This window comes from Ranitomeya variabilis, chromosome 2, assembly GCF_051348905.1.
Source record: "Ranitomeya variabilis isolate aRanVar5 chromosome 2, aRanVar5.hap1, whole genome shotgun sequence".
NCBI classification, from domain to species: domain Eukaryota; kingdom Metazoa; phylum Chordata; class Amphibia; order Anura; family Dendrobatidae; genus Ranitomeya; species Ranitomeya variabilis.
Window position 1 is genome coordinate 334897758 of NC_135233.1, and position 13778 is coordinate 334911535.

The following is a 13778-nucleotide window of genomic DNA, read 5'->3' on the forward strand; positions in this document are numbered from 1 at the left end:
AGGGGAGGGTTGATGTCACCTTTGTATTGTCAGGTGACATCGAGCCCCAAGGTTAGTAATGGAGAGGTGTCAACAAGGCACCCCTGTTACTAACCCCATAGTCATATCGTATAAAAAAACACACAGAAAAAAGTCCTTTATTTGAAAGAATGACACAGACTTCTTTAATAAATCTTAATTAATCCACACTTACGACCGCGCCCATTCTACCGACGTCATTGTCTTCTGCAAAAGAGATAAAACAAACAACAATATTCCTCACCTTTCCGCAGAGAGGATGATAATCCATTTGTGCGCATGTGCTCAGTGTCTCCCTGTGAACTCCTGTTACCTGTCTGACGGCACCGCGAGTGTGAGAAAGTTCTCCGGCTCGCGGTGCCCTCAGACAGGTCCTGGGAGTTCACACCAATGAACTCACTTCGCGCTTATGTCAGAAAGGTGAACTGGTTATTTGCTGCCTTTGCTGGTTATGAATTATAAGGGGACCCTATGTGATTTTTTTTTTAGGGTCTCCCATTTTAGAAGCCAGTAGAGGTGAAATATTCAGCTGTGAGCTGATACTAATAGCCTGGGAAGCTCCATGGGTATTACCACCTTCCCAGGCTATAAACATCGTCCCCCAGCCAATGGCTTTCCCTCTGCTGGTTAAAAAAAATTGATGTGGGAGCCCATGCCATTTTTATTATAATATTTGTTAGCAAAATTTAAAACATTAATACTTTACATTTTTTAAATTACTGAAAACATTTTTTTTAATGGCACCTTCCCTTTAACTGTCTTGTTAACCCTACTATATACATTGCATTGTAAAAAAAAATAATAATGTGTCTATTTCTTTTGCTTTCATGCAGATGTTCTACCTCCTCCAAGCAACATCACAGCTAGAATGGCCAGTATGTTTAAGGCTATCCTGCAATGGGATCCCATAGCAGCCAACTGCACACTAACATACAAATGTAAAATTTCACTCCTAAATGCCAGCAAACAAACAAGCACGGTAAATTGTTTGACAGTTCAGTTGGTCTGTTTTGTATGGGAAATATTGGAGAGGCACTGACTATCCCTACAGATTGATTTTAATGGAAAGTATTATGAATTGTTTACTGGAAAGCATGACTAGGGCCGGGTTCACACCACGTTTTTATACTGTAAAAACTGATCTGATGCAAACGCATGGATATTTAAGCAGGTGTATCTGTTTTTTAACATATTTGTTGCATTTGTTTGCATCAGTTTTTTTTTCTAAATAAAAAAAGATATAGGAATTTGTTTCAGAATATCATGGGACTTGTTTTCTGTGAGAAAAAATGAATACAGCAGAAAAAATGAATACAGCTGAAAAAATGAAGGCAAACATATGGCAGTATTTTAGCATATGTCTTCCATAGAGTGCAACTTAAAAAAAAAATAAAAAAATCGGATCCATTATTATAAGTATGAAAAAGCACACTAGTATGCAGCCGTTTTTTAACACAACAATGCCAGGCCGAATATTGCTCGTGCTACTGTGAGCAGCCTGAATGATACAAATGTTCTACCATGGTCTGCAGCGTCTCCAGACGTGTAGCCCATTTAGAACATCTGGGACGTCATTGGTCGACAATTGCAAATGGAGCTGCCAGCAGTGGATCTTGATGATTTGGTACCCAATTTCATTCTGTGTGGCAGAACATTCCTTAAACAACAATTAAAACCTCATTGATTGCAGCCAAAGCATGTAAGTGCGGGGATTTCTGCGCCTGGTGCTCATATTCGATACTGAATAAATCAAGATCTTTTTAAAGTTTCGATAACGAGTCTATCCTTTCTATGATTTTCATAAAAACAAGACTTTTTCTTCTTGGTTTTGAGATTTCACTGTTGAGAAGTGTAGAATACGATACGAAAAAAACTATGTGAAATAGATATCAGTTTAACATAAGTTTATGTACTTATAAGTTCCATTCAGTTTTTTTAGAGGATGCAGGCATAAGGCCGAAATGAAACATCGTTTTTTTTCTAGTGTGAAAAAAAACAAACAATTTTTCATCAGTATGCTGGATCCGATTTTCATCCATTTTTATCATGTGTTGCACCGTATGTACGTCATCCATTACTCTAGTATGAGAAAAATATGATTGAGGTTTCCAAAGCTTTTCCTATTCATCAATAAAAAATGGAGAGCACACACATGTAACACGGCTAGCATTCATAAGCTGTCCTTTTTTTTTGTGAACTCACTTGAATGGCTGAAATTGGTCCCCAAAGTGAACTAAAATCAGACATATGACAGTTTTATTTTTGCAGATCATACGTCTAAAATAAAATAATAGTGTGAATGTGGCCATTGGCATATAGTGCGCTATTTTACTGCACTGTATAGGGGTTAAGCATTTAGCAGATACAGTCATTAGTTTTTCTTTCTAACAGACACATTACTTTGTGTTTAATATCTATACATTTATCAGCTTACGATTGTAGAGAAAGCAAGGTCAATGAAGGTTATACAGGATGTATATGTACACATGTCAAAGTACAGTAACAATAAGTAATATCTGGACATTTAATACATGGCTATATAATCATTTTAAAATTAATTGTTCTTTTCTGTAACAGTGGACCACACCGAAATCTTCACTCGAGTTGGATTTTCATAACCTTCCTATCAACGATGACTTTTCATTAGAAATTCTGGCTTCTTGCAATGGCACAGAACGTAAATGGACCAAGAAAAGTCATATGCAGTTGACACCAGGTAAACAAATTTGAGTCAATTGCCTATTCTATCACTTTTACCCTCCCCCCCCCAAAAAAAAAAAAAAATACAGCTCACTGAATTTTTTTTTAAAAAGACGAGTCACCCAAACAGAAACCAAAATGAACCCCACTATAGTCAATCTTCAAAATCTGGATATAATGTCACTAAACTACATGATAAATTACCTTCTTTACATGTTTCTATTTTTTTCTGATCCCATTCATAACGGAAATCATCCCCTTTCTAAAAACTGTCTATGTGCACATGTCATCTTTTTCAGGCGATTTTCCGCTTGGAATCTGTCATACTTCTGAATTTGACCCCTTGGGTCTGTGGGTGGCGTCTCTTCCCACTGAGCCACGAAAGATACACCTTTTCTTTTTGTTTCTGTCGGTTTTGGGTGACAGGTGTTTTTCATTTACTCCATTTGTTTGTCCTATAACCTTTTGGGTGCAGCCTTCAATACCTTCCCCTACTGGTGTTTCCTGCTGGTGATAGACTTTGTTTGAGTCAATCACTTTGCTGTAGTTTGTGTTGTGTGTCATTCCTTTTCTGCTTAGGGAACTTCTATTCCAGCACATTCACACAGGTAACGTGCAAACCAGGGAGACAAATACCTGAATCTTACAGGTCCCCATTCACACTAGGAAAAGCCCTTCTCTGTCCCTGCCTGACTGCGGATGTTGGCACTCTAAGATAAAGCAATGGCGCCCCATTCGACGGCGGCTTACCCTGAATGTCCTTTAGTCACTACTAGCATTTCTAGAGTTGCAGTTCCCTAAGGAGAAAATGAATCACACGCAAAGCAACTACAACCAACACAAACTACAGCAGAGTGAACGAATGCAACAAAGTCTATCCCCAACAGGAAACTCCAGTAGGGGAAGGTATTTAAGGCTGCACCTGAAAGGTGACAGGACAGACAAACAGTAAATTAAAACACCCATTACTCAAAACTGACAGAAACAAAAAGAACAGAACTAAAACCCCCAAAGAAAAGGTGTACCTGTTGTTGCCCAGAGGTAAGAGACGCCGACCACAGACCCAAGGGTTTGATTCTAGAAGCATGACAGATTCTTCTTGAAAAAGCACTGCAAAAAGGTGAATATAATACAAAGCAATGTCAAAATGTCAGTACAGTGCAGATGTTCCGTCTTATTTCACTTCTTTTAACCACTTCAAGGTATAGAAAATTTGAAGCAGCTAAAAGAACCAGCAGTGACAAACATATACAACAGCGCAGCACTAAATACCTCCCCAGCAGTGACAAACATATACCACAGCGCAACACTAAATACCTCCCCAGCAGTGACAAACATATACCACAGCGCAGTACTAAATACCTCCCCAGCAGTGACAAACATATACAACAGCGCAGCACTAAATACCTTCCCAGCAGTGACAAACAAATACCACAGCGCAGCACTAAATACCTCCACAGCAGTGACAAATATATACAACAGCGCAGCACTAAATACCTCCCCAGCAGTGACAAACATATACCACAGCGCAACACTAAATACCTCCCCAGCAGTGACAAACATATACAACAGCGCAGCACTAAATACCTCCCCAGCAGTGACAAACATATACCACAGCGCAACACTAAATACCTCCCCAGCAGTGACAAACATATACAACAGCGCAGCACTAAATACCTTCCCAGCAGTGACAAACAAATACCACAGCGCAGCACTAAATACCTCCACAGCAGTGACAAATATATACAACAGCGCAGCACTAAATACCTCCCCAGCAGTGACAAACATATACCACAGCGCAACACTAAATACCTCCCCAGCAGTGACAAACATATACCACAGCGCAGCACTAAATACCTTCCCAGCAGTGACAAACATATACCACAGCGCAGTACTAAATACCTCCCCAGCAGTGACAAACATATACCACAGCGCAGTACTAAATACCTTCCCAGCAGTGACAAACAAATACCACAGCGCAGCACTAAATACCTCCACAGCAGTGACAAATATATACAACAGCGCAGCACTAAATACCTCCCCAGCCGTGACAAACATATACCACAGCGCAGCACTAAATACCTTCCCAGCAGTGACAAACATATACCACAGCGCAGTACTAAATACCTCCCCAGCAGTGACAAACATATACCACAGCGCAGTACTAAATACCTTCCCAGCAGTGACAAACAAATACCACAGCGCAGCACTAAATACCTCCACAGCAGTGACAAATATATACAACAGCGCAGCACTAAATACCTCCCCAGCCGTGACAAACATATACCACAGCGCAGCACTAAATACCTTCCCAGCAGTGACAAACATATACCACAGCGCAGTACTAAATACCTCCCCAGCAGTGACAAACATATACCACAGCGCAGTACTAAATACCTCCCCAGCAGTGACAAACATATACCACAGCGCAACACTAAATACCTCCCCAGCAGTGACAAACATATACAACAGCGCAGCACTAAATACCTTCCCAGCAGTGACAAACAAATACCACAGCGCAGCACTAAATACCTCCACAGCAGTGACAAATATATACAACAGCGCAGCACTAAATACCTCCCCAGCAGTGACAAACATATACCACAGCGCAACACTAAATACCTCCCCAGCAGTGACAAACATATACCACAGCGCAGCACTAAATACCTTCCCAGCAGTGACAAACATATACCACAGCGCAGTACTAAATACCTCCCCAGCAGTGACAAACATATACCACAGCGCAGTACTAAATACCTTCCCAGCAGTGACAAACAAATACCACAGCGCAGCACTAAATACCTCCACAGCAGTGACAAATATATACAACAGCGCAGCACTAAATACCTCCCCAGCCGTGACAAACATATACCACAGCGCAGCACTAAATACCTTCCCAGCAGTGACAAACATATACCACAGCGCAGTACTAAATACCTCCCCAGCAGTGACAAACATATACCACAGCGCAGTACTAAATACCTTCCCAGCAGTGACAAACAAATACCACAGCGCAGCACTAAATACCTCCACAGCAGTGACAAATATATACAACAGCGCAGCACTAAATACCTCCCCAGCCGTGACAAACATATACCACAGCGCAGCACTAAATACCTTCCCAGCAGTGACAAACATATACCACAGCGCAGTACTAAATACCTCCCCAGCAGTGACAAACATATACCACAGCGCAGTACTAAATACCTCCCCAGCAGTGACAAACAAATACCACAGCGCAGTACTAAATACCTCCCCAGCAGTGACCAACATATACCACAGCGCAGCACTGAATACCTCCCCAGCAGTGACAAACATATACCACAGCGCAGCACTGAATACCTCCCCAGCAGTGACAAATATATACAACAGCGCAGCACTAAATACCTCCCCAGCAGTGACAAACATATACCACAGCGCAACACTAAATACCTCCCCAGCAGTGACAAACATATACAACAGCGCAGCACTAAATACCTCCCCAGCAGTGACAAACATATACCACAGCGCAACACTAAATACCTCCCCAGCAGTGACAAACATATACAACAGCGCAGCACTAAATACCTTCCCAGCAGTGACAAACAAATACCACAGCGCAGCACTAAATACCTCCACAGCAGTGACAAATATATACAACAGCGCAGCACTAAATACCTCCCCAGCAGTGACAAACATATACCACAGCGCAACACTAAATACCTCCCCAGCAGTGACAAACATATACCACAGCGCAGCACTAAATACCTTCCCAGCAGTGACAAACATATACCACAGCGCAGTACTAAATACCTCCCCAGCAGTGACAAATATATACCACAGCGCAGTACTAAATACCTTCCCAGCAGTGACAAACAAATACCACAGCGCAGCACTAAATACCTCCACAGCAGTGACAAATATATACAACAGCGCAGCACTAAATACCTCCCCAGCAGTGACAAACATATACCACAGCGCAACACTAAATACCTCCCCAGCAGTGACAAACATATACCACAGCGCAGCACTAAATACCTTCCCAGCAGTGACAAACATATACCACAGCGCAGTACTAAATACCTCCCCAGCAGTGACAAACAAATACCACAGCGCAGTACTAAATACCTCCCCAGCAGTGACCAACATATACCACAGCGCAGCACTGAATACCTCCCCAGCAGTGACAAACATATACCACAGCGCAGCACTGAATACCTCCCCAGCAGTGACAAACATATACAACAGTGCAGCACTAAATACCTCCCCAGCAGTGACAAACATATACAACAGTGCAGCACTAAATACCTCCCCAGCAGTGACAAACATATACAACAGTGCAGCACTAAATACCTTCCCAGCAGTGACAAACATATACAACAGTGCAGCACTAAATACCTTCCCAGCAGTGACAAACATATACAACAGCGCAGCACTAAATACCTCCCCAGCAGTGACAAACATATACAACAGCGCAACACTAAATACCTCCCCAGCAGTGACAAATATATACCACAGCGCAGCACTAAATACCTCCCCAGCAGTGACAAACATATATCACAGCGCAGCACTAAATACCTCCACAGAAAGCCATATGCCATAATGTCACAGAAAATATCTTCCCATACCTAAATGCCTGTGAAAAGGCACCAAACACATTCCAGCTCTATATTAATACCCAATAACACCACACAGCGCAGAGCAGTACCACATACCTCTGCCGCTGTGCCAAATCCATCGGTACAACATTAAATACTACCCCAAAAGAGACAAACACATATCACATATCTAATTGTCCAAATGGACAAAAAAAACCTTAGTGTTGTTCCACCATATACAGTCACATGAGTATTATTAGAGACTATTTACAATGTGTAATGTGATATACCCAACAATAATTTAAATGATTAAAATATAACTAGTGAAGTCTCTGATGTGTAGGTTTTTCAATATTGTCAGTATTGTAAACAAGCTGAATTTGCTATAAATTTCCCACCAAAATTTGGATTTTGACAATTTTTTATATTTTGGGGAAAGTCAATTTGCACAAATTCAGCAAAAATCAATAAACTCTAATATTCGCCTCTCTTCGGCCCTCTTTATGTCTGCCCACCGCTCCTCTTCATTCTACCAATAGGCTTGTCTTCCTTATGAGGTCCTGTTTTCATTCAGTCTCTCAGTAGACACTGACTAGGTCCCATGTGGCACTTGGGGCATGACACACATCAACAAGGTCCCACTTGGGTCGCATGGTGCCTAATCAGTGCAGCGCCCACTAGATGAGCCGAGGAGTGATGAATGTAAGAGTTTCCTTATTTTTTTAACCCTTTCCCAAAAGATTCGATTTGTGCCAAATTTATTTAATGAGTCAATATTTTCCCCCTGAATTGAGTGAATGCACCTGAATCAAATTCTTTCTAGCTCCAAAGCAGCGAATATGACCTACATCAGCTGCATCTTTAAAATACTAATAGCCAAGATATGTGGTGAGAAAACCCCTTTATTACATTGATTATCACTTACTCTGAAATTACAGGTAACAGAAGAACATCGGTGAAAAATGTCGCCTGTGTTTGGCACTATAGGGATTATATAACCTGCACTTGGCAGCCTGGAGAAGAGACTCCACCCAACGTACAGTATAAATTACTTTATTGGTGAGTATCCGGAACTGTTCCGTTGTAATAATAACACTTTAGTATCTTGTAGTCCGTAAAATAACAAGGTATTAGATGAAAAATTTGTAACAGAAATTTACATTTTGGAAAACGTTACATCAAAGGGGTTGTTCACTTCTCATACAACACTTTCTCAATGCTTATGTTTCCCCTTTGTAAAATGACACTTAGGCTGCCGTCACACTAGCAGTATTTGGTCAGTATTTTACATCAGTATTTGTAAGCCAAAACCAGGAGTGGAACAATCAGAGGAAAAGTATAATAGAAACATGTCACCACTTCTGTATTTATCACCCACTCCCGATTTTGGCTTACAAATCCTGATGTAAAATACTGACCAAATACTGAGTGTGTGACCACAGCCTTATACTTACCTCCAGTGCCACTCCAGCGGTATCAGTACTGGCTCTCCTGTGGATTTCGTAACATTATGTCACACGATCCTAGTGGCTAATCAGCACTTGCTTCACTCTCCCTGCCTTCAGACAAATCACATAAATCCAGAGGAAGTGAGAGCTGAAGATCTGTCATTTTCTACAGATGTACGTGATACATCCGAAAAACATGGAGACTGAATCCAGCACTGATTGGCCATGGGGATCACGTGACATAACAATGTTACGCAATCCCTGGGAGAGCCAGTACTGATACCGCTGGAGTGGCATTGGAGGTAAGTACAGTTGTTATTATTTTACAAGGAAACAAAATAGGAATTGAGAAGATGTTGTCCGAGTAGTGGACAAACCCCTTCAAGCCTCCTCCTTCGAATCCTCATATTTGGCTTAGAAGATTCCGACGCTACTCTCATTGGGTTAACAAAGATTGGTAATTTCCAATATTTCTCATTGCAGAATATGCTACAAATCCAGGACAAATTCCTAAAGGGGTTGTTCACTATTAGGACAACCCCTTCTTGAACTAAATGTTTGGCCCCGATAAAATAATAAAGACCCTAGGTGTCAGCACTCGCTCTCCCGGAGGCTCTTGTGTGGTGTTGTGACACATGACGTTAGCGCCAATCAGCGCTGATGTTACTGTCTCAGCCTTTGGACAAACTGAACATGAAGAGGATGTTAGGGAGCAGCCCAGTAAGACCAGCACTGATTGGGTGTCGGCTCAACGTGTCACAATAGCACAGAAGGGGCTTGGGGAGAACGAGTGGCGACACTGCGGGAATGGTGCCGGCATGGGAGGTGAGTATAGACTTTATTATTTTATCGGCGCCAAACATTTAGTTCAAGAAGGGGTTATCCTAGTAGTGGACAACCCTTTTATGTAAAAAATGTAAAAAAATATATATTTTGCATGCAGATATTGCTTTATATTTAACATGAAAATCTGGAGCAAAACTGCGACATATAGCATAGCGTGCTAGGAAATCTGAAGAGATTTATTTTTCTGCTGCTTGAATTTGATTTTGTAAAATTCGCTTCCTTTACATTGTGATATATTTGTTGCCAATTGTGCACTGAAAATATAGATTTTGCCTCACACTCCAATTAAATTTAGCAGCTACATGTTTTATCGTCAGGGTTGGAATATGAAGCCGGGGCACCAGAGGGGATACACAGTGTTAATGAATCACCGCATCTCCCTGAAATAATTCAATAATATGATTTTTTTTTTTAGTTACACAAGATCCTGATGAAATGATCATCGTGATAAAAATCTACCGCATTTACTGACTCAATTTTATTATTTCTTTTAATGCAGGGAAAGGGACACTAATCCCGGAAATGTCAATGAATCAATGCAGTAAGTAGAACATGCAATACGTGAAATCCGTGTGTTTGCAACCAGATCAAAGTACGGTATATTATTAATTCCAATAGAATCACAAAGTATAAGTTGGGTTACCACTTTAGAATAAATTCCTATATAATACCACCACTCAAAACTGAATAAAACGTTTTTTTTCCATGGAGACACCGTTGCTTAAAGGGGTTGTCCACTACTTAGACAATCCCTTCTCAAATCCAAAGCTTCCCCCTTGTAAAATAACACCTTCAGTGTTAGCACTTAATCTCCCTGGGATCGTGTGACATAATAATGTCATTCTTTCCCTGCAGCCGATCAGCACTGGCTTCACTCTCCTCTCCTACAGACAAACTACATACATCAGAAGGAAGTGAGAAATGGCTAATTGGCCACAGGAATTTCATGACATAACAATGTCAAGCAAGCACTGGGAGAGCCAGTGTTAATATTGGTGGAGCAGAGTTGGCACCGAAGGTCGGTATAGGTATTATAATTTTACAAGAGGAAAACATAGGGATTGAGAAAAGGTTGTCCAAACAGTGGACAACCCCTTTAAATACAATATGGTGATCAAGTTATAAAAAATATAAACATGCAGTACTGCAAATGGCCACTAAGAGGCAGTATTAAATTAAGTAAATATGCTTAATTGCTTAGGTATGTTCTAGAAACAAGTGAATCTTTGGAAAATTTGACCAAGAAGTGGTGTAAAGTTTAAAAGTTTATATAGAAGTCATGTTTTTGGAGGTGATTTTTTTCTCCATGCAATGCACTTTGCATTGAATTTTGTCGAAATGGCACACAAAGTATGCGGCATTTGTTGCATGTTTAAAACAACATGAGAACTTGTAAGTGGAGTGCCACAAAGAGCTGCTGACAGAAGAGAAGGTATGTCTATTGGAGCGAACGGAAAATAAAATTATAAAGTATTTCTGCATGGTAGAGATATCACGTGTGATGCTAGTCAGTTCTCACGGCCAAGCTGTGAGTCAGAGTGGTCAAGGAGTCCAAGGTCAGAAGCCAGGAGGGTACGTCATTAAGAAGCATGGCAATTAACTGGAATAGTGACCACATGGAGACAACCGACGCCTCAGTCTCAGATTGGATAGCTGAGCTGTCAATCAACACACTGACAGCTCAGCATGCCCCTGTACCAGATTGGATGACCAAGCTGTCAGTAACTGCATCCCAGACAAACTGAGGGGTGGTGGTTTTATGCAAACCATGAATGCCAAAAAGTAAAAAAAATGAAAATAAGAAACAGAATTGCGATCTGTATGTCACTTCCCTTTCAAAAGAACTAAGGTATATATACATTATTCCACGACTTTGCATTAAAAAAAGCTCATTGTGACAGTAATTAACAAAATGCCATATAGAATAAAGGAAACAAAATTAAGATGTACTTAAAGATATCTTAAGGCTATGTGCACACGTTCAGGTTTTTTCTCAATTTTTTGCAATAAAAACGCCATAAAAACTCATTAAAAACGCATACATTATGCATCCTATCATTTAGAATGCATTCTGCATGTTTTGTGCACATGGTGCGTTTTTTTCCGCGAAAAAAACGCATAGCGGTAAAAAAAGCAGCATGTTCATTAATTTTGCGGATTTTCCGCATTTTTCCCGCAATTCTATGCATTTGGAAAAAAACACAAAAAACACGTCAAAAGCGCTGTAAAAATGAGGTAAAATCGCGGTAAAAACGCATGCGGATTTCTGGCAGAAATGTCCGTTTTTTGTCAGGAAAATTTTTGCCAGAAATCCTGACGTGTGCACATAGCCTTAAACTTCTCACATGAAAAACCCTATTTAATAAGATATCAATATCAAACTTCATAATGGTATAAAAGACTTTCAGACATGAAACAAATGATTAATTTCGGAATCTTTTCTCACCAAACTAGCTCCACCACTCATTAGAATATGGGCTCACAGTCTTTTAGGGCTGTCCCACACGTCCAGATAATTCCGGTACCGGAATAAATCGGTACCGGAGTTATCCGTGTCCGTGTGCCTGGAAACTCACGGAGGCCATACGAGCGGGACACGTGTGCCGCCCGTATGGCGAGTGGGTACCACACGGAGCGTGTGGTACCCACTCTGCATGGTGCTGAAGCTGCGATTCATATCCTCTCTGCAGTAGCGTTTGCTGCAGAGAAAATATGAAGAATAGTGTTAAAAATAAAGATTTAGGTGTCCGCCGCCCCCCCACCCCCTGTGCGCCCCCCCGCTGGTCAGAAAATACTTACCCGCCTCCCTCGCTGCTTCCTGGTCTGGCCGCGGCTTCTCCTGCATGCGGTCACGTGGGCCCGATCATTTACAGTCATGAATATGTGGCTCCACCTCCCATAGGGGCGGAGCCGACTATTCATGATTGTAAATGATCGGCCCCACGTGACCGCATACAGTAGGAGGCGCGGCCAGACCAGGAAGGAGCGAGGGAGCGGGTAAGTATTTTCTGACCAGCGGGGGGGCGCACAGGGGGTGGGGGGGCGCACAGGGGGTGGGGGGGCGGCGGACACATGGATCTTTATTTTTAACACTATTCTTCATATTTTCTCTATAGCAAACGCTGCTACAGGGAAGATATGAATACCGGCTTCAGCACCATGTGGGGGGGGCAGCGCTTACTGTAGCGCTGTCTCCGGCACGCACACGGACCCCAGACGGAGAATGTCCGTGTGAGGTCCGTGTTTTACGCGGACCCATTGACTCTATTGGGTCCGTGTAAAACGTGCGCTCCCACGAACACTGACATGTCTCCGTGTTTGGCACACGGAGACACGGTCCGCAAAAAATCAATGACCTCTGCACAGATGCATTGATTTTTATGGGTCTACGTGTGTCAGTGTCTCCGGTACGTGAGGAAACTGTCACCTCACGTACCGGAATCACTGACGTGTGAAACCGGCCTTAAATTCAGGAGAACCCGCCGTGTTCTTGAAGCAGAAGACACTTCAGGAAACCATGGCCTTTTTTTGTCCTTTGTTATTGTTTTGGTAATTTCTTGGTCATTTTTTCTGACTGGTTTGGCCATCTGTGTTTTTTTTTAGTGTTTTTTTCCATGGTTTTTGTAAGGCTACGTTCACATTTGCGTTGTGGGACGCAACACACAACGCAAATGTGAATGCATGCACAACGCAGCGTTTTGTGACGCATGCGTCCTTTTTTTGCTTGATTTTGGACGCACAAAAAATGCAACTTGCTGCGTCCTGTGCGCCCTGACGCGTGCGCCGCATGCGTCACAAAACGCAAATGCAACGCATGTCCATGCGCCCCCATGTTAAATATAGGGGTGCATGACGCATGCGGCGACGCAGCGGCGCCCGACGCTGCATCGCACAACGCTAATGTGAACGTAGCCTAACGTCTGTTTTTGTCATTTTCTGGTTGCTTTTTTCATTCCATTGAAAAATGAAGGAAAGAAGCAACTGTAAGGGTATGTTTCCACGTTCAGGAAACGCTGCGTTTTTGACGCTGCGTTTTTCCGCAGCGTCAAAAACGCAGCGTCCAGATGTTACAGCATAGTGGATGGGATTTCATGAAATCCAGACACCACTATGCGTTTAAAAACGCATGCGTTTTTGCCGCGAAAACGCATGCGTGGTGCGTTTTTTCTAAACGCAGCATGTTGCTACT

At 42.0% G+C, this 13778-nt stretch overlaps 1 protein-coding gene across 2 annotated transcripts in view; it reads left to right on the forward strand.

Moving 5' to 3' along the window:
• The window catches only part of IL13RA1 (interleukin 13 receptor subunit alpha 1), a 246363-nt gene that overhangs the window by 136760 nt on the left and 95825 nt on the right, over positions 1-13778 (forward strand). For both annotated transcript variants that reach the window (XM_077285355.1, XM_077285356.1), the window contains exons 2-5: positions 852-997; positions 2596-2734; positions 8234-8354; positions 10089-10130. In XM_077285355.1, the coding sequence (XP_077141470.1) occupies positions 852-997; positions 2596-2734; positions 8234-8354; positions 10089-10130 (448 nt within the window). The remainder of the gene's footprint in view (positions 1-851; positions 998-2595; positions 2735-8233; positions 8355-10088; positions 10131-13778) is intronic.